Below are 21,845 nucleotides of genomic sequence, written 5' to 3' on the forward strand. Positions count from 1 at the left end.
ATTAATAAGTCTGGAATAAAAAGCTAGTACTATTGATCGTGACTGTGGAAACTACTGACTGCCATCAGGTTTCACTATTGTACTTTAAGGAAGGAAATCTGCTTTTGTTGCCTGGCCAATATGTAACTCCAGATCTATAGCAATGTAACTGACTCTTAACTGCCCTCTGACACTTGCATCAAAGCCCCATGAAAAGTATAATAAGTCCGGTGGACTATGAACATCGGCCTGGGGATGAAAAAGGCACACCCAGCCCTGTCAATCCTGCAAAGACTTCCTCATTTATATCTGGGGACTTGTGTCAAAATTGGGAGAGCTATCCAAAGGCTTGACATAGTCTTGCTCACAGAATTATACCTTGTAACAAATGTTCCAGACTCCTTCATCAGCATCCCTGCGTATGTCCTGTCCCACTGGAAGGACGGACCCACCAGAAGAGATGGCGCAGTGATATGCAGTCAGGAGGGAGTGGCCCTGAGAGTCTTCAACACTGTTACATCTCATTACATTGCTCTACCACACACTAAATGAGACGGATCAAACAGCTGTAAACTAGGTAGTGGGCCATCCGCAGCAGTAGAATTGCATTCCACCACAATCCGTAACCTTATGGTTCAGCATATCCTTCACTCTGCCATTACCATTAAGTCGAGGGGCATGAGGAATGCAGGAGGCTATATCAGGAGCAACATTAGATGTACCCAATAACAAGGTCCCAACTTGTGATGCTACAACATGGATGTTAAACAGTGGAAGCAGTTGCTGTAGGCCGAGCTAATCGGTCTCACAACTAACGGTTCAGAATAAGCCTCTGCAGTCCTGCCACATCCAGTTGTAAATGAGAGTGGGAAATTAAGCAACAAATAGGAGGAGGGGAGTAGCCATAAGCATCCCAATTCACAATGATGGTAGACTCCAGCATGTGAATGCAAAGATAATGCAACCATCTTCAGCCCGTCATCTTGAGTGGACGATGCACCTCAGCCTCCTTCTGACACTCCCAGCATCACAGATGCCAGTTTTCAGCCTGTTTGATTCATTCCATGTGATACCCAGAACGATTAAGTCCACAGGATACAGGCAAGGCTATAGCAGCTAATAACTGTACTGAAGAATTTGTTCCAGAGCTAGCTATGCCTCGATTCAAACTGTTCCAGGACAGCCACATGACTGGCATCGCACACAACAAAGTGAACAATTTCCAAGGTATGTCCCATTCACAAAAAGCACAACAAATTCAATCTAGCCAATTACCACCTCATCGGCCGACTCTCAATCAACGGGGGAGTGATTGAAAGAGTCAGCCGTAGTGCTATCAAGTGGAATATACTTAGCAATAATAATAATCTTTATTAGTGTCAAAAGTAGGCTTACATTAACACTGCAATGAAGTTACTGTGAAAAGCCCCTAGTCGCCACACTCCAGCGCCTGTTCGGGTACACTGAGGGAGAATGCAGAATGTCCAATTCATCTAACCGCACATCTTTCGGGACTTGTGGGAGGAAACCGGATCACCCGGAGGAAACCCCCACAGACACGGGGAGAACGTGCGGACTCCGCACAGAGAGTGACCCAAGCAGGAATCGAACCTGGGACCCTGGCACTGTGAAGCAACAGTGCGAACTACTGTGCTACCGTGCTGCCCCAAGTTTGAACTCAGAGCCAGCCAGCTACTTATCCACACTCAGTTTGGTTTCCTCCAAGGCCACTCGGCTCCTGACCTCATTAGAGCCGAATGGACAAAAGAGCTGAACTCGAGGTGAGGTGAGAGTAATTGCCCTTGACATCAAGGCAGCATTTGACTGAGCGTGGCATCACAGAACTCTAGTAAGCATAAAGTCAATGAGAACTGTGGTAATATTTTACACTGGCGTGAGTAATGGTTAGCACAAGGGAAGTTGAATGTGGCTATTGTGAACCAATCATCCCAGCACCAGGACATCACTGCAGGAGTTTGTCCCAACAATGTCCGAACTTCAACTATTTTCAGCTGCTTCATCAATGACTTTCCTCCGGCACAAGGTTAGAAGTGGGGGTGATTGTAGCGTTCAGTTCCATTTACAACCCCTCAGACAATGAAGCAGTTCATGCCTACACGCAGCATAGGCTGCTAATGTGGCAAGTAACATTTTTTAAAAATTCATTTACGGGATGTGGGCATTGTTGGTTAGGCCGCATTTATTTTCCATCCCTAGTTGCCCTCAAGAAGGTGGTTGTGAGTTGCTTTCTTGAACTGCTGAAATCACTGTGGTGTAGGTACACCCACAGTGCTGTTCGGGAGCGAGTTCCAGGATTTTCACCCAGCGACAGTAAAGGAACGGAGATATATTTCCAAGTTGCCTTGGTGAGTGATTTGGTATCTGCTGCCCTTGTCCTTCTAGATGGTGGTGGTCATGGGTTTTGAAGATGCTGCCTACGGAACCTTGGCGAGTTCCTGCAGTAGATCTTGTAGATGGTGCACACCGCTGCCACTGTTGGTGGTGGAGAAATTGAATGTTTGTGGAATGGGTAGCAATCAAGCGGGCTGCTTTGTCCTGGATGGTGTCGAGCTTCTTGAGTGTTGTTGTACTCATCCAGGCATATGGAGAGTATTCCATTATACTCCTGATTTGGACTTGTAGATGGTGGACAGGCTTTGGGGGGTAAGAAGATGATTTATTCACCGAAGGATTTCTAGTCTTTCACCTGCTGTGGCAGCTGCAATATTAATGTGGCAAGTCCAGTTCAATTTCTGATCAATGGTAACCCCAGGATGTTGATTGTAGGGGATTCAGTGATGGTAATGCCATTGAAAGTCGAAGGGCGATGGTTAGATCCTTTCTTGCAGGAGATGATCATTGTCTGGCATTTGTGTGGCACAAATGTAACTTGCCACTTGTCAGGCCAAGCTTGGATATTGTGCTGGTCTTGCTGCATTTGGACATAGACTGCTTCATTATCTGAGGAGTGGCAAATGGTGCTGGACATTGTGCAGCCATCCGCAAACATCCCCACTTCTGGTGGAAGGAAGGTCATTGATGAAGCAGCTGAAGATGGTTGAGCCCAGGACACTACCCTGAGGAACTCCTGCAAAGATGCCCTGGAACTGAGATGATTGACCTCCAACCACCATAACCATCTTCCTTTGTGCCAGATACGACTCCAACCAGTGGAAGGTTTTCCTCCTGATTCCCATTGACTCCAGTTTTCCTAGGATTCCTTGATGCTACATTAATCAAATGCTGCCTTGATGTCAAAGGCAGTCACTCTCACCTCACTTCTGCCATTCAGCTCTTTTGTCCATGTTTGATCTAAAGCTGTAATGAGATCAGGAGCTGAGTGACCCTGGCGGAACCCAAATTGAGCGTCCGTGAGCAGGCCATTGCTGAATAAGTACCACTTGATAGCACTGTTGATGGCTCCTTCCACCACTTTGCTGATGAGGAAGAGTGGACTGAGAGGCGGTAATTGGCTGGATTGGATTCAGAATCATAGAATTTACAGTGCAGAGGGAAGCCATTCGGCCCATCGAATCTGCAACTGCTTTTGGAAAGAGCACCCTACCCAAGCCCACAACTCCACCCCATCCCCGTAACCCAGTAACCCCACCCCACCTTGTGGACACTGAGGGCAATTTAGCATGGCCAATCCACCTCACCTGCACATCTTTGGACTGTGGGAGGAAACTGGAGCACCCGGAGGAAACCCACGCACACACGGGGAGGGTGTGCAGACTCCGCACAGACAGTGACCCAAGCCGGCAATCGAACCTGCGACCCTGGCGCTGTGAAGCAACTATGCTAACCTGCCCGAATTTCCACCACCATTCACGGCTGGATGTGGCAGGACTACAGAGCTTAGGGGCGGGATTCTCCGGGAATTGGCGGGGCGGGCAGAAACGGTGCAGTGGAGTGGCGGGAACCACTCCGGCGTCAGGCCGCCCCAAAGATACGGAATCCTCTGCACCTTCAGGGACGGCGCCGGAGTGGTTTGCGCCCCGCTGGCCGCCGTGGAAGCCCTTTGGCGCCGGGGCCAAAGGGACTCTGCCGGCCGGCACGGGTCCGCGCATGCGCGAGAGTGTCAGCGTCTGCTGACGTCATCCCCGCGCATGCGCAGGGGGGATTCACCTTCACGCCGGCCATTGCGGAGGCCTACACGGCCGGCGCGTTGGAATAGAGTGCCCCCACAGCACAGGCCCGCCCGCGGATCAGTGGGCCCCGACCGCGTGCCAGACCACCGTGGGGGCACCTCCCGGGGCCAGATCCCCCCCAAGAACCCCGGAGCCCGCCCGCGCCGCCAGGTCCCGCCGGGAAGGGACCAACTCCAATTTACGCCGGCGGGACCGGCATAGAACGGGTGGGAATTCGGCCCATCGCGGGCAGGAGAATCCGGACAGCCCCGGAGCCCATTGAGTCGCGCCGGACCCTGCCATTCTCCAAGGCGGGTGGCGCGAATCACGCCACGCCGGTTTTTGGGGGGTGGGAGAATTGGGAGGAAGGCGGGGGCAGGATTCACGCTGGCCCCCGGCGATTCTCCCACCTGGTGGGGGGTCAGAGAATCCCGCCCTAGATCTCATGTGTTTGTTGTGGAATCGCTTAGTGCTGTCTATTACGTGCTGCTTATGCTGTTTGATAGACAAGTAATCTTATGTTGTAGCTTCACTGGGTTGACGACACCTCATTTTTAGCTATGCCTGGTGTTGCTCCTGGCATGCTCTCCTGCACTCTTCACTGAACCAGGGTTGAGCCTGGCTTGGTGGTAATGGTAATGGGGGGATATGCCGGGTCATGAGGTTGCAGATTCTGGTTGAATACTATTTTGCTGGTGGTGATGGACAGGTTCATCTACAGCAGGCAGGTGGTGAGGTTGAGGTCAAGTATGTTTTCCCCATTTGTTGGTTCCCGCAACACCTGCTGCAGTCCCAGTCTAGCAGCTATGCCCTTTAGGACTCGGCCAGCTCAGTCTGTGGTTGTACTACCGAGCCACTCTTGGTAATGGACATTGATGTCCCCCACCCAGAGTATATTGTGTGCCTTGCCATCCTCTGTGCTTCCTTCAAGTGGTGTTCAACTTGGAGGGGTACTGATTCATCAGCTGATGGCGGATGGTACCTGGTAACCAGCAGGAGGTTTCCTTGCCCATGGTTAACCTGAAGACATGATAGGGTCCAGAGTCGATGTTGAGGATTCACAGGGCAACTCCCTCTTGACTGTATACCACTGTGCCCCCGGCTCTGCTGTGTCTGTCCTGCCAGTGAAACAGGACAACCCACGGTGGTGATAGTGGTTTATTGGAAGGTCATCTGGAAGGTATGATTCTGTGAATATGGCTATGTCAGGCTGTTGCTTGACTAGTCTGTGAGACAGCTCTCCCAGTTTTTGCACAAGCCCCAGATGTTAGGCAGGGGGACTTTGCAGGGTCGGTAAGGCTGGTTTGCTGTTGTCGTTTCTGATGCCTGGTTCGATGCCGGGTTATCGGTCTGGTTTCGTTCCTTTTTCGTATTTTTGTAGTGGTTGAATACAACGGAGAGACTTGCTTGGACATTTCAGAGGTTATCCACGAGGCAACCAACTGCTGTGGGTCGAGAGTCACATGTAGCCCAGACCAAGTAAAGATGGCAGATTTCCTTCCCTAAAGGACATTAGCCGACAATTGTTTCATGGTCATCATTAGACTTTTAATTCCAAATATTTTATTGAGTTTAAGTTCCACGAGGACTCGAACCCAGGACCACAGATCATTCCTCTGTGTTTCTGAATTGCTAGTCCAGCAACAATACCACTATACCACCGCCTCTCCACAGAAGTGCCAAACAATGGCAATCTACAATGAGACAGAATCTAACCATGTCCTTTTGACATTAAATGACATTAGTGGTGCTGAATCCCCATCATCAACATCCTGGGGTCAACATTGACCAGAAACCTACTTGGACCAGCCACGTAAATGCTGTGACTACAAGAGCAGGTCAGAGGTTGGGTAATCTGCAGCGAGTAACCCACCTTCTGATTCCCTAAAGCCTTTGCACCATCCACAGGTACATGTCAAGAGATAGAATAATCTCTACTTACCTGGATGAGTGCAGCCCCAAGAACACACAGGAATCTCAACACCCATCCAGGACAACACAGTTCACTTGATTGGCACCCATTCATAACCTTAACATTCACTCCATTCAGCATTGGCACTCACATACAGGCAGCAATGTGTACCATCTGCAAGATACACTGCAGCAACCTATCAAGAAGTCTTTGATACAAACTTCCAACCTCTGCCACCTAGTAGGACAAGCAGGTGCATCAAAAACCAGCAAGTTACAGACCATCCTGACTTTGACGATCTCCCTGTTGCTTCATCGTTGCTGGGTGAAAATCCTGGAACTCTCTCCCTAATAACACTTGTGGATGCACCTACACCACAAGGGCTACAGCATGAGAAGAAGTTGGCTCATTATCACCTTTCCAAAGGCAATTAGGAATGGGGGGAAATTGCTTGCCTTTCCAGTGATGGCCACATCTCTTGATTGACTAAAAAAAAAATCACTTCCCTTGTCAAACATTACTACCAAAAGTAGGGATAACTCCTAAGATAGCTTGGGTGGCACGGACTGTGAAAGGGGTGATCCACCTTGAATTACTTGAGAAAATACATGGGCATGGCTGGGTTGGCATTTCTATCTACACAGCCTTTAAGGTAGGCTAAGTAGGTATGTATAGTATCTAGTCATTGACACCCTGTTGCATCTCCTATATAATGAGGTACAAGTTTAAAATGTATCTTTAAGCACTTTACAGTACAATCAGAACTCCAAGCAGATAAGTATTGGAATTGATTTAGCGAATGCAGCCATTACAGCTTTAAGCAGGCATTTTTTTCCCCCCGAGGTCAAATTTTAGACTGTGCAGTTAAGCTTTGGTAATTTGTGGGTGAATTGCATTTTGCTACGTTACTCCAATACAGCAGTATGGAAAAAAGAACAAAAGCTGGTCCTCTTAATGAAAAAGTATAGTGTATTCTCTTTTAAAAAGGATTGTCTCTGCCCACACAATAATAGTGGTATTAAGGTCTGACAGCTAGCTTTTGCTAGGTCATCATTTACAGATTTATTGGGACATTATTTGATTGTTTTCATCATCAGTAAAGCTTTGCTTGCTTGTATCAACAATGGCAAATGTTCTAAAGGAAATCCAGTTGGAATTGGAGCTAAATCCAACAAACAATTGTGAGAAAAGGAAGAATAAAAGCTTGGGTTCTGAAATGTGGGTCATAATATAGTGCTAATTGTTTAATGATGTTGATGAAAAAAATTTAAAAATGCAATTGTACTTTGCCATTCACTCAAAATTAAATGCAAGTGAGGATTATGCCATAGTTATGAAAACCATAAAAAGCATTGAGTGACATTAATTAATTGACATCATGACATGAAACAAAATACATGTATTTTACTTTTCAAAGAGCAATTTCCCACATAACGTAAGATAGCATGTTTTCTAAATTCTTTCATGGGATGTGCGAATAGCTAACAAAATCAGCATTTATTGTCCATCCCTAATAGCCCTTCCTGAACCATCAATGAGCTGAAGCTAGGTCCCAGTGACAGTGAAGGCCATATAGTTTACTGTCAGAATGGAGGAGAACTGGCAGATGGTAGTGTTTCAATTCCTGTGTGGCCTCCTTTTCCTTTTAGGTGGTAGACGTCACATGTTTGAAAGGTACTGTCAAAGGAGCCTTGGTGAGTTGCATGCAGTGCATCTCATAGATGGCACACGCAGTCAGCAGTGGAGGTAGTGAATGTTTTTTTCTTTTTTCTTTGATGGATCTCTGGCAAGGCCAGCATTTGTTGCCTGTACCTAATTAAGGACAGTTAAAAGACAACCACATTATTGTGGATCTGGCGTCACATCCAGACCAGTTAAATGTGAACCAGATGGGGGTTTTCTAAGAATTGATGATAGTGTCACAGTCATTACTGAGACCAGCTTTTAATTCCAGAATGATTCATTGGTGGGATTTGAACTCATATCCCCAAAGCATTAGCCTGGGCCTAGAGATTACTAATCCTGTAGCATTACCACTTTGCCACCATCTCCACATAGAATGTTTAAGGCGGTGGATGGGATGGTGATTAAGCAAACTGCTTTGTTCTGAATTGTGTTGAGCTTCTTGAGAGTTGTTTGAGCTTGACTTATTCAGGTTAGTGAAGGGTATTCCATCACACTCCTGTCTTGTGCCTTGTAGATTGTTGGTAGAAAACAAGGGGCTGGATTTTTTCAGGGAATGCATGTCTGCCAACTCTGACAGGCCTGCTGCCATTTTACACTCAAGCGAGTGTTAATTGGCAGCAAGTGGGCCTTCCACCCACCCTTAGATGGGAAGCCTGCCTTTGTGAGCTATCGGCCAATCAGATTGGCCAACAGAAATCCAACCCCCTCCAGGAACAGCACTGCAGTGGCCAGAAGAGGTACTATAGTCCGATGCCCAAGCCGAACAGGACCATACTTAATTAAATACCAGGAGTCCAAGGGTGGAAGGATAGGGAATACCCTGGGGGGTCGGGGTGGGGAGGAGGTGCAATCCTGGTAAACTGGGAGGTGGGAGAGGAAGGGCTGAGGTCCCTGAGGGAAGGGCGCACCAAATCTGAAGGGTCATTCCTTTCATGCTCGAGAGTGAGGGTGAAAACATTTTCTGTTGGCAACCAGGCCAATCGATGCCCGCCAGCTTAGAAATTAAGGTTGGCTGTGAAAGGCCCTTAAATGGCCATTGAGTGCCACTTCAGGGTCTTAATAGAGTCATGGGTGAGCTTCCCATTTGAGGCCTTGGCCGCCCCACTGTAAAATCGCTTCTGTGTCGGGGCGAGCGTAATCCCAGATGGAAACCCATCCATGCAATTCAACATTCAACCCCCCCCCCCGCCCCCCGCTCCTCCCCTCCTCCCTCGCCACCCCCCCCCCCACCGTCTCAGAACCCACCATGGGGGGGGGGGGCTAGTGTACAGTTCTGACCAAGCTCTCAGTTTGAGCAAACAGGAAGTGAGCTTCTTGTCACAAAATTCCGGAGGGGAGAAAATCTCTTCCTAGTCTTTACAAGGCAAATGCTAAAAGGGATATGGAACCAGAAGATGGGGTGCCTTCTTGCTTGGATTACTGGAGGTTAGAACAGCAATAACGATGACAGGAACAATACTAAATGATATGAAATAGCAAGCTCAGTGATAATCCCAATCCAGACATTTTATTATTTTCCACTCATTACTTCTATGTGTAATTAGATGGAGCATTATGCGCTGTTTGTCACATTCAGAAGGATAACACACAACCTTTCTGTTTGGAAAGAGGCCATTTGGGCTATCATGTCTGTGCCGACACTTTGAAAGGGCTTTAAATTGGTACCACTTGCTAGCCCATTCCCCATCGCCCAAGACCTCCGTTCTAAGTGACATTTACGGAAAGCTGTGTTTACATTCACTGCATTAATAATCCAGGGTTCAGATTGTATCACCTCTTGAATTCTTGCTGACTGTAATTATGAGAAATAAATAACACTCATAATTATGGCATCTTCCTGATAACCCTTTGTCATGTTGAAATGCTTCAAACAATATTTTACTTCTGGAATGCCACTGTAATAATGTTGACAAACATGTTACTATTTTGCAAATTGTTGTGATCTTTCATAAGACACTTTTGAAAAAGACAGATGAAAAACCTAAAACAATAATGCCATGCATTGTAATAAGTTTTTTTTGTCTAACCTAGAATGTCCTGGTGGAGCAACACACCCCTGCAATGGACATGGCATGTGTTTAGATGGAGTATTAGGGAATGGAAGCTGCATTTGTGAGGTCAGTCTGCATTTCTTAAAAGCGTATTAATGTAATTGCCTGCTGCCTTTGTGGCTTCCCTTTTAACATGATGTAGTCTGACACACTGGCACAAATGTCCCATTTTTCAGCAGAGTAGCACAGCGAAAGGGAGAAATGGCGGGCAACAGTTTTCTCCGCCATATTGTTCTGCTGATAAAAAAAAGGGGCGATAGTACCCAGGCATGACCCTCTTCCCCCTGATCAGTGCACTCACCTGAACTCCTTTAGCCGGCTTTGCATGCCGTGGGAGGCCAGTCGTAATTGTACCGGATTGGGGGATTATTAGGTGTAAAGGCCTGATAATGAGAAGTAAATTTATAGATATGGGCTTCCCGAAGTTGAACGTCAGAATTCCCGTTATGTCATTGGCCGGGCGGGATAATCGCAACGGGAAATCCTGCCGGCATAAATCGTGTTTTGGGCCTCTCGCGATATTTCACACTCCTGTTGCCATCCATGCCCGCTGCAAACGGGAGTGTAAAATCCCGGCCACTAACTTCTTATAGTCTGACATATGTTAATATTTTTTCTATGAGGGCATTTTTTGAGGATAGATTATTTTATTTCAAGTGACTGTATCATCAATGTCTTACTATTTTATGCAATAGATTGTTTTATGCCAAGCATTTTCAGCTACCTCAGTGTTGGGTCATTTAGACATAATTCAGTTGCAGTCTTTACAATTTTTTGTGCTGTAATGCTCGAGATTAATTTCTACTGCATGTCATCACCTGGTTTCTTAGAATGACATTCAGAGCACAGCTCACCATCAGTGGACAGTTCACCTGTTTTAGAGTGTAACATGTTTCTTCAAGTGTAACATGATGTTAAACGAAGCTCCAGATAACAGTATTTCTGCAGATTCATAGGTTCTGTTCTTCCACCTTTTGAAACTGTGATTTTCTTTTACTGCAGCCAAAGTACAAAGGAAATGCTTGTGAGGAATGTGCAGACGAGGAAGCGTATGGCCCTGACTGTGTTATGGGTACGAAGATTCTTTTCTTAACTTAGAGTTAGAATAATTGTTTGATCTTCACTCATTGAGAGCTCAGCGTTAGCATAAAACCATCAACAAGTTTTGCCCAATCTCCTTTCCAATGCTAAAGACAAATGCTGCCCATATTGACTTCGACTGTGGCTTTTTTGTGCAACAGTTGCACTCTGCAAAATGTAAGTAAAAGGATCAAGTAAATATTTGGAACTTTAACCCAATATTGGATAAATTAAGAAGAAATTATGGTCTATTTATTTAATATCGTTTCTTTGATAAATCATTCAATTTTGATTATTTTGACTCTTTTTAAGTTGAAATCTGTATACTTAGCTCAGTTTGCAGCCTTTCTACATTTCCGCCAAAGATTAATTTCTTCCACTTTTTGTCAAAGGAGGCATTTTTTCTCAGGGTGATTTCTTTTAGTATGTGGCTTGCTTTGGCTGCTTGGAGGCAGTGGTGCAGTGGTATTGTCACTGGACTAATAATCCAGGGGCCCAGAGTAATGCTTTGGTTCAAATCAATTTGAATTCAATAAATATCTAGAATGAAAAGTCTAATGACGACCATGAAACCATTGTCGATTGTCGTAAAAAAAACACCTGGTTCACTAATGCCCTTTAGAGAAGGAAATTTGCCATCCTTACCTGGTCTGGTCTGGCTTACATGTGACTCCAGACCCACAGCAATGTAGTTGACTGTTAACCGCTCTCTGAAATGGACCAGCAAGCCACCCAGTTCAAGGGAATTAAGGATGGGCAATAAATATTGGCCCAGCCAGCGACGCCCACATTCCATGAAAACATCACACTTCCAGCCAAGATGCCATTTTGAGTGATCCAAGCTACCTTGTTAGTCACTGGAGTGGTGTGTGTGTTTCTTTGTGTTTCTATGTGTGTGTCCGTATGAGTGCAGTTGCTGTGCAATATTCTAAGTTTCAGCTTACAAATATTTCAGCCCAGTTGAAACCACACCATGCCAAAGAAAAATGAATACATTGCCAGAGAGACACCATACTTAGAGAATTGGCCTAAAATTCTTCTTGCATCACTTATGATTCAGAGATATATTCAAATGTGTTTTTCTGACCTTAGAGACCAGTTTAATTCCTACATTTGATTTATTGTGTAACACAGGAAACATTCGAACCGACTTAGACAGCATAATATGTGCTGAAGGAAAAGTTGATCACCAAACACAGGAAATATCAAGGAGGGGCAATTTACAGTAACTGCTCTCTGTAAAATGACATAGAGGTGTCCCTGAGTTACTGAGGACGTTTGTCGATTGAAGAGTAGCTGCATAATCTTTTTCACAATTGCTGTGCTGCAGAATAGAAACATCCGGATATAGTGGGCGGGATTCTCGCCCCTGCCGGATGGGAGAATCGCCAGGGCGCCACGCGAATCGTGTCACGCCGCCCCGACCCCCACACGCGATTCTCACCCCCCCCCGAAACCAGCGTCGCGCGAATCGTGTCACGCCGCCCCGACCCCCGCACGCGATTCTCCCACCCCCACGAAACCAGCGCCGCGCGGATCGCGCCGGGCCGCTCAGAGAATCGGCGCGAACGGCGAGCGGCGATTCTCCGGCCCGAATGGACCGAGCAGCCGGCGATAAAATTGACAGTCCCGCCGGCGCCGTTCTAACCTGCTCTCGGGCGGCCGGGGGTGGGGGTGGGGGGGGGGGGGTTCCAACCCCGGGGAGGCCCTCAGGTGTGGCCTGTTATGCGCTCGCGACCTACCGATCGGCGGGCCAGCCTCTCTGTCGGTGGGCCTCCTTTCTTCTACCGGCAAGCCTGGATCCATGCGCCATTTTTGTGCGTGGCGGCCTGGGGGAGGACGGCCACCGCGCATGCATTAGTTGGCGCCGGCCCAACTGTGCATGTGCGGGACCCAAGGCACCGCGTCTTTTACGCGGCGCCGGGTCCCTGAATCTGCGCCGAGGCCCCGCCTCCATAAATCGTGCAACGCCCCTGCTAGCCCCATGGAGGGAGGAGAATAGGGGTCTGGGAACAGGTGCCGACGCCAGAATAAAACACTCCCGTTGGGAGAATCCCGCCCAGTACCTTTATTGTAATATTGATATCCTCCCTAATAGTGCAGATTAATCAGGGTTGAAAAATCACCCATTGCCCAATGCACACTTCCTGCATGCACCAACACGGAGTGTTGGTTTTGGCACATTTGGTAGAGAACCAGCACATATTGGCAATCGCTGCATTTCCAGACATAACTCCATTCCTTATGGAGTGATACAGCGATTGTGTGACTATGCATCCAGAATATTCAAGATCATAACCCTCCTAACATGGCTGCATGCTTCAACAGTGACCTGCCATCATAGTAGGTTTTACCAGTCAGGGGACACTTCATGTTAGACGTTTTAGTTGCTGTGATATGAAGAGTCTAAAGTCCTGTTACTTTTTCACAAACACCCATTCATTTCATTCCAACAGCCTTTGCACAAAACTCTCACTATACGTGAAAATAAAAATCGCTTATTGTCACAAGTAGGCTTCAAATGAAGTTACTGTGAAAAGCCCCTAGTCACCACATTCCGGCGCCTGTTCAGGGAGGCTGGTACGGGAATTGAACCGTGCTGCTGGCCTGCCTTGGTCTGCTTTAAAAGCCAAAGATTTAGCCCAGTGTGCTAACCCAGCCCCTGACATCACCTGACAGAGGCCACCTGAAGCCCCTTTACATATCAGTGTCAATTAATGGATACTTAACATAAATGAGACAACTAATTGCAATGTCTCTTAACCCATTACTTAACACTTCAACCCCGCTTTAGGTTGGGTGTAGGACAAGCAGCTTTTATAATAATAATACATTTTGTTAGTTTCACAAGTAGGCTTATATTAATACTGCAATGACGTTACTGTGAAAATCCCCAAGTTGCCACACTCCGGTGCCCGTTTGGGTACACTGAGGGAGAATTCAGAATGTCCAATTCACCTAACAAGCATGTCTTTCGAGACTTGTGGGAGGAAACCGAGCAACCGGAGGAAACCCACGCAGACACGAGGAGAACGTGGAGACACTGCACAGACAGTGACCCAAGCCTGGAATCGAACCCAGGTCCCTGGCGCTGTGAAGCAACAGTGCTAAGCATTGTACTATCGTGCCGCCCATTGGACGATCAATGGAAAATGCAATTGTAGAACTGACATCACATATTCACTGTAAGTAGCACTGCGATGGCCCGCTGGGAGTTGCAAGACTTTAATGCACACTTGAAAATGAAATGAAAATCTCTTATTGTCACAAGTAGGCTTCAAATGAAGTTACTGTGAAAAGTCCCTGGTCACCACATTCCGGTGCCTGTTCAGGGAGGCTGGTACGGGAATTGAACCATGCTGTTGGCCTGCCTTGGTCTGTTTTCAAAGCCAGCGATTTAGCCTTGTGCTAAACCAGCCCACTTATCTGCTTTTGAAATAGTGGCTCTCTGTAAAGTAATCCAGTCAGTCCCATTTCCCTGCTCTATTCCCCTCAAGTGCCCCATCCAATTTCCTTTTGACATCACTGATTATCTCTGCTTCCATCACCCTCATTAGCAGTGGATTCCAGGTTATTCCCATTCACTGCGTAAAAAAATGCTTCTTCACACCTGCCTGTACCTCTTGCCCAAAATCTTAAATCTGTGTTGCTTGAGTTTCCTCCGGGTGCTCCGGTTTCCTCCCACAGTCCAAAGATGTGCAGTTTAGATGTATTGGCCATGCTAAATTGCCCTTGGTGTCCAGACAGGTTATGTGTAGTTAGGTGAGGTTACTGGGTTACTGGGATAGGATGGAGGTGTGGGCTTAGGTAGGGTGCTCTTTCCAAGGGCCGGTGCAGACTCGATGGGCCGAATGGTCACCTTCTGCGCTGTAAATCCTATGATTCTATTATTGCATGTCTGTATCTGTGTAGCCGCTTCAATTTTTATGTTTATTCTGTCTGGGGTTTTGTTTGACCTGACAGTGCTGTGTCCTGATGAATTGGTCCCGCTTGTTCAATTGATGCAGCATTCTAAGAACACCTGATGGGATTCTCATTCCCTCAGCTCTGTTAACTGCAGCCTGAACTGCAGCAAATTACCCAGACTCACAAAAAGTGCATTGGAGCCAAAGCTTGGCCTTCAGCAAAAACGTAACAATGGGAAAAAAATATGCTGGATGTTGAAAGCGCAAGAAGAGAACCGTTGACTGCTAAAAACCAGATTTCAAAACAGTCATTTGCAGCACTGACCTTGCTTTTAAGGCATTCCAAAGCAGGCCACACCCATTTCCCTGTCATGTGACCACCTTGCACAGGAAACTGTGCCTGAAACCTCATCAAAATGCCTAAATATATTGTAGAGATGAGGCTTGTGCATGCCGACAGCACCGCCTCTTTATTTCCCTCAAGAAAGGTGTATTGCAAAATTAGCCATGCTGCTGATTTGGCACATAATTTGAAGGACTTACAATCTGTCCCGGTGCCAGCGAGACCCTGAGCTACTAGTAGAACGTAATTTCCATCTTTGTCAAGTGCAGCTTGTGACAGCAAATTTAACTTCAGAGGACATATTCACTCCTTGCAGTCAATTGAGAAATTCCGGATTATGGCGGTCACACCAAATGGACTTCTGTGGTTAGAGATGGGTGGCACGGTAGCACAGTTGTTAGCACTGTTGCTTCACGGCACCAGGGTCCCAGGCTCGATTTCCGGCTTGGGCCACAGTCTGTGCGGAGGCTGCATGTTTTCCCCGTGGGTTTCTTCCGGGTGCTCCGGTTTCCTCCCACAAGTCCCGAAAGACGTGCTGTTAGGTAATTTGGACATTCTGAATTCTCCCTCTGTGTACCCGAACAGGCGCCGGAATGTGGCGACTGGGGATTTTCACAGTAACTTCATTGCAGTGTTAATGTAAGCCTATTTGTGACAATAAAGATTATAAAAAAGAAAGAAAGAAGAAAATGGGACTCTATTTTTCTGTAACTAAATGTAAATATAATACATGTTTTGGCTTGTGTGGTTCTCAACTTGAAGCCAAATCCAGGGGCGAAATTCTCCTACCCGCCCCGCCACATTTCTGCGCCGACCGGCCGGCGGGAGTCTCCGTAACACCGGCCGGTCAATGGGGTTTCCCATTGTGGGGCACCCCCACGCCGTCGGGAAACCCCCGGGCGCCTGCAGAACGGAGACTCCCGCCGGCAGAGAATGACGCCCCCTGTGTTTACTACATGAAAGCTACATTGCTGTTTGTTTTGATTTTAAGATGGTGCAAAATGGCCTAAAATTGCTTCTGACCTCATTGTGGTTTTGTTTATGATGTTTGAACCCATCATCATATTAAACACAAAAACAAAAAGTGTTGTGGTAAATGTAATTCAGAAATTTAAGGCAGGTTTCCTGCCTGTACAATACAATTAACAATGCTTAGTATGGATGTAACTGTTCCGAAAGCAATGTTGTGCAGTAATTAAGTGACAATTTCCATTCATCGGAAGTAAAAACAGAAACTGCTGGAAACACTTAACTAGTCAGGAACTAAATGTGGCGGGAGAAAGATAGGCATAATTCTCCAACCCCCCGCCGGGTCGTAGAATCGCCGGGGGCTGGCGTGAATCCCGCCCCCACCGGTTGCCGAATTCTCCGGCACTGGATATTCGGCTGGGGCGGGAATCGCGCCACGCCGGTTGGCCCCCCCCCCCCGGCGATTCTCCGGCCCGCGATGGGCCGAATACCGCTGCTGGAATGCCTGTCCCGCCGGCGAGAATCAAACCACCTCTCTTACTGCCGGGACTAGGCGGCGCGGGCGGGCTCCGGGGTCCTGGGCAAGGGGGGTGGCGCGGGGCAATCTGGCCCCGGGGGGTGCCCCCATGGTGGCCTAGCCCGCGATCGGGGCCCACCGATTTGCGGGCGGGCCTGTGCCGTGGGGGCACTCTTTTCCCTCTGCCTCGGCCACAGTCTTCACCATGGCCGACGCGTAAGAGACACCCCTCCGCGCATGCGCGGGGATGACATCAGCAGCCGCTGACGCTCCCGCGCATGCGCGTACTTCCGCCGACCGACGGAGTCCTTTCGGCCCCGGCTGGCATGGCGCCAAAGGCCTTTCCCGCCGGTCGACGGCGCGCTAACCACTCCGGCGCGGGCCTAGCCCCTCAAGGTGAGGGCTTGTTCCCTAAAGGTGCGGAGAAATCCGCACCTTTGGGGTGGCCCGACGCCAGAGTGGTTCACGCCACTCCATCCCGCCGGGACCCCCACCCCGCCGGGTAGGGGAGAATCCCGGCCAGGGTTAGCATTTGGGAGGTTGATGACCTTTTTCCAAAACTGGAAGACATTGCAGATGAACAACTTTTGAGTAGAGCCAGAACTTGGAGAAAGGAAAAGAAACCTTTTATTTGGAGGAAGTGAGTGAATAAGAGGAAAAGTTGTTCAATGTGACAATACATTTTGCCAGTTGGAGGAGCGTGGTGGTGGATGGAGACCCAGTCCCATTGTGACTTCTGTGTTCTTGGCCACCTGCACTGTTCCAAAGAAGCTCAATAATAATCTTTATTAGTGTCACAAGTAGGCTTGCATTAACACTTCAATGAAGTTACTGTGAAAATCCCCTAGTCGCCACATTCCGGTGCCTGTTAGGGTACACTGAGGGATAATTCAGAATGTCCAATTCACCACCAAGCACGTCTTTCGTAACTTGTGGGAGGAAACCGGAGCGCCCGGAGGAAACCCACACAGACACAGGGATAACGTGGAGACTCCGCACAGACAGTGGTCCAAGTCTGGAATCGAACCTGGGACACTGGCGCTGTGAAGCAACAGTGCTAACCATTATTTTACTGTGCTGCCCAATACAAGCTTGACAAATAGTATCTTAAGGGCAATTTGGATTGAAGAAGTAAAGCGCTAGCCAAGATGGAAGCTTTGTTTTAACAAATTGAAAGTACCCAATTAATTTTTTCCCAATTAAGGGGCAATTTAGCGTGGCCAATCCACCTATGCTGCACATCTTTGGGTTGTTGGGGTGAGACCCATGCAAACATGGGGAGAATGTGCAAACCCCACACGGACAGTCATCCAAGATGTGAGGCAGCAGTGCTAACCACTGCATCACCGTGCCACCGCCAAGATGGAATCTTAAGCTATATTGTCATTTATCATTTGTTTAGTGCAAGTTGAAGCTGGTGTGTGTAGTTGCGGCCTGGAAGATTGTTAAGGTGATGATTGACTATTAAGTTGTTTGGCAATGCTCCTTAGAGATGTTGCATACCATTGTGGTGGATACCCCCCCCTGGTTGTCTAGAACTATACAGGGGAGAATGAAACTGAAAAAGAAAGCGTATGATAGGCAAAAAGAACTAAGCACTGCATATAGCCCAGGCGAATATAGGAAGCGCAGGGACAAAGTCAAAAAGGAAATAAGTAAATCAAAGAGAGAGCATGAAAAAAGAAGATCAAGTAAAGTTTTTTAAAAAACAAAGATGTTTTACCAATATATTAATGGTAAACTGTTAGTTGAAGAACAAGTGGGACCTATCAGAGATGAAGAAGGGAACTTGTGTGTAGATTCAGAGGCTGTGGGAAGGGTTTTAAATCAATATTTTGTCTCCGTGTTTACAAAGGAAATGGATAATACTAATGTAATAGTCCAGGAGGAACATTGTGAGATATTTGATGGGATAAACAAAAAGAGAGGAATTACTCAAAGTATTGGAATCCTTGAAAGTTGATAAGCCACCAGGGCCAGATGGATTGTTTCTGAGACTACTGAAGGAGATCAGGGAAGAGATAACAGATGCTCTCAGGATGATTTTCCAATCCTCACTACATACAGGGAAGGTACCAGCAAACTGGAAAAATGCAAACATGGTCCCATTGTTTTAAAAGGGATTGAAGAAAATGCCAAACAATTATAGGCCAGTTAGTCTTACACCAGTCAGGGGCAAATCAGTAGAATCAATCCTGGGAGATAGGATTAACTGTCACGTAGAAAGGCATGGACCGGTCAGGGATAGTCAGCATGGATTTGTAAAAGGAAGGTGTTGCCTCACAAATTTGATTGAATTATTTGAGGAAATTACAGGAAGAGTTGATGAAGGTAGTGCAATAGATGGTGTACATGGATTTTAGCATGGTGTTTGACAAAATCCCACATGGCAGATTGCCAAGAAAGTGAAAGCCCATGGGATACAGAGCAATGTGGTGAACTGGATAAACGATTGTCTTCGTAACAGGAAACAAAGAGTAATGGTCGGTGGCTGCCCTTGCAATTGGAAAGTTGTTTCAAGTGTTCCACAGGGCTCGATGTTGGGACCCTTAATGTTTGTGTTATATGTTAACAATTTGTATGTGAATGTGGGGACCACAATTGGGAAGTTTGCAGACAACACAAAGATTGGCCAAGTGGTGGATAGTGTAGAGGATAGCTACAATCCAGAATGATATAGATGGGTTGGTGGAGTGGGCGATAAAGTGGCAGATGGAATTTAACACAGAGAAATGTGAGGTCATGCATTTTGGGAGGTCAAACAGTTATAGGGAGTACACAATAAATGGGAATATATTAAGAGGAGTAGATGAAGTGAGAGATCTTGGCATACAAGTACATAGGTTCCTAAAGACAGCAACTCAAGTAGACAAGGTTGTATAGAAAGTATATGGAATGCTCCCCTTCATTGGCAGAGGTATAGAATATAAAAGTAAGGATATAATGTTGGAATTGTATAAGACACTGGTGAGGCCACAACTGGAGTATTGTGCGCAGTTCTGGTCACCGCATTACAGGAAGGATGTAATTGCTCTGGAGAGAGTGCAGAGGAGGTTTACAATAATGTGTAGCTATGAGGAGACATTAGATAGGTTGGGGTTCACTTCCGGGTGCGGCGATGACCAGCTAAGTCGCACGTTTCGGCAGCTCCCGGTGGAACGGACTTTTGGGCTCTTAATAAGAGCCCCAACGGCAATTTTAACGGCTAAAAGTACTGTGCGGTAAACCAGAAGGGAATCCCCCCTGGATACGGATGGAAAAAGGAGAGGAAAGTGGCCGGATTGCGGTGGATCCTTTAGAGTAGCGGCAAGGAAGGCAAGCAAAACCAAGATGGCGTCGGAAGGTGGCAGTTTAATATGGGGCCCTGAACAACACGAGTTTTTGAAACGCTGCGTGGAAGAGCTTAAAAAGGAGATGAAGAAGGAGCTGTTGGCCCCGATATTACAGGCGATTGAAAGGCTAAAAGATGAGCAAAAGACCCAGGAGCGGGAGCTTCGGGTCGTGAAGGTAAAGGCTGCCGAGAACGAGGACGATATACAGGGCCTGGTGGTGAAGACGGAGATGCACGAGGCACACCATAAACGATGTGTGGAAAGGCTGGAGGTGCTGGAGAATAATGCGAGGAGGAAGAATTTAAGGATTCTTGGTCTTCCTGAAGGTGCAGAAGGGGCGGACGTTGGGGCATATGTGAGCACGATGCTGCACTCGTTAATGGGAGCGGAGGCCCCGACGGGTCCGTTGGAGGTGGAGGGAGCTTATCAAGTTATGGCGCGAAGACCGAGAGCAGGAGAAATTCCCAGAGCCATAGTGGTGAGATTCCTCCGTTTTAAGGACAGAGAGATGGTCCTCAGATGGGCAAAGAAAACTCGGAGCAGTAGGTGGGAGAACGCGGTGATCCGCGTATATCAAGACTGGAGTGCGGAGGTTGCGAGAAGGAGGGCGAGCTTTAATCGGGCCAAGGCGGTGCTTCATAAAAAGAAGATTAAATTTGGAATGCTGCAGCCGGCAAGACTGTGGGTCACATATCAAGGGAAGCACCACTACTTTGAAACGGCGGATGAGGCGTGGACATTTATTGTTGAAGAGAAATTGGAATAAGCGGGTTATTAAAAAAGAACGTTTGAGACAAAGTGGTGGGGCGAATATGGGGGGCGAAGAGGGGGGAAAAAGGGGGGAGAGATGATTTTTATGTTGTTAATCCTGCGACCCGGTAACTTTTCTCTCTTCCACAGGTTGTGGGGGAGGGAGGAAGGGAGGTGGAGGAGCTGGGGGCGTTGGCCATTGGGGGCGGGGCCAAAAGGGAAGCACGGGCTTTGTTCCCGCGCTATGATAATTATGGCGGGAATAGGGAAGCAGGAAGGAGGGGCGTCGCACGGTGCGAGCCGAGGTCACGGGGGAAGCCGAGGTCGGCCAGAGTTTGCTGACTTCTGGGAGCAACATAGGGGGTGTAACTACGCTAGTGGGGGTTCTAGCGGGGGGGGTGGGAGGGGGGATTTACTGGGTTGCTGCTGCTGGGGAGAAGGGGGAGCTGGTATGGGGTGGGGTGGGCGGGGCGGGAGGGCACCGCCTGGGGGGGACACAGCTGCGTGGGAACCGGGTGAGGAGCTGGATAAAAGGGGATGGCTAATCGACAAGGGCGGGGGGTAAAGAGCCCCCTTACCCGGCTGATCACGTGGAATGTGAGAGGGCTGAACGGGCCGATAAAGAGGGCACGGGTACTCGCACACCTTAAGAAACTTAAGGCAGATGTGGTTATGTTACACAAGACGCATTTGAAACTTATAGACCAGGTTAGACTACGCAAAGGATGGGTGGGGCAGGTGTTTCATTCGGGGCTAGACGCGAAAAACAGGGGGGTGGCTATACTAGTGGGGAACCGGGTAATGTTTGAGGCAAAGACCATAGTGGCGGATAGTGGGGGCAGATACGTGATGGTGAGTGGCAAATTACAGAGGGAGGCGGTGGTCTTAGTGAACGTATATGCCCCGAACTGGGATGATGCCAACTTTATGAGGCGCATGTTAGGACGTATCCCGGACCTAGAGGTGGGGAAGTTGGTAATGGGTGGAGATTTTAACACGGTGCTGGAACCAGGGCTGGACAGATCGAGGTCCAGGACTGGAAGGAGGCCGGCAGCAGCCAAGGTGCTGAAAGACTTTATGGAGCAGATGGGAGGAGTAGACCCATGGAGATTTAGCAGACCTAGGAGTAAGGAGTTTTCATTTTTCTCCTATGTCCACAAAGTTTTTTCGCGAATAGACTTTTTTGTTTTG

At 47.8% G+C, this 21,845-nt stretch overlaps 1 protein-coding gene across 1 annotated transcript in view; it reads left to right on the forward strand.

Annotated features, from left to right (window-relative positions):
* stab1 (stabilin 1) overlaps positions 1-21,845 on the forward strand; it is a 416,947-nt gene that overhangs the window by 15,105 nt on the left and 379,997 nt on the right. Inside the window, exons 4-5 of the mRNA XM_072472659.1 lie at positions 9,739-9,824; positions 10,761-10,830. Of these exons, the coding sequence (XP_072328760.1) occupies positions 9,739-9,824; positions 10,761-10,830 (156 nt within the window). The remainder of the gene's footprint in view (positions 1-9,738; positions 9,825-10,760; positions 10,831-21,845) is intronic.

Source organism: Scyliorhinus torazame, chromosome 13 (genome assembly GCF_047496885.1).
Source record: "Scyliorhinus torazame isolate Kashiwa2021f chromosome 13, sScyTor2.1, whole genome shotgun sequence".
Classification (NCBI taxonomy): Eukaryota; Metazoa; Chordata; class Chondrichthyes; order Carcharhiniformes; family Scyliorhinidae; genus Scyliorhinus; species Scyliorhinus torazame.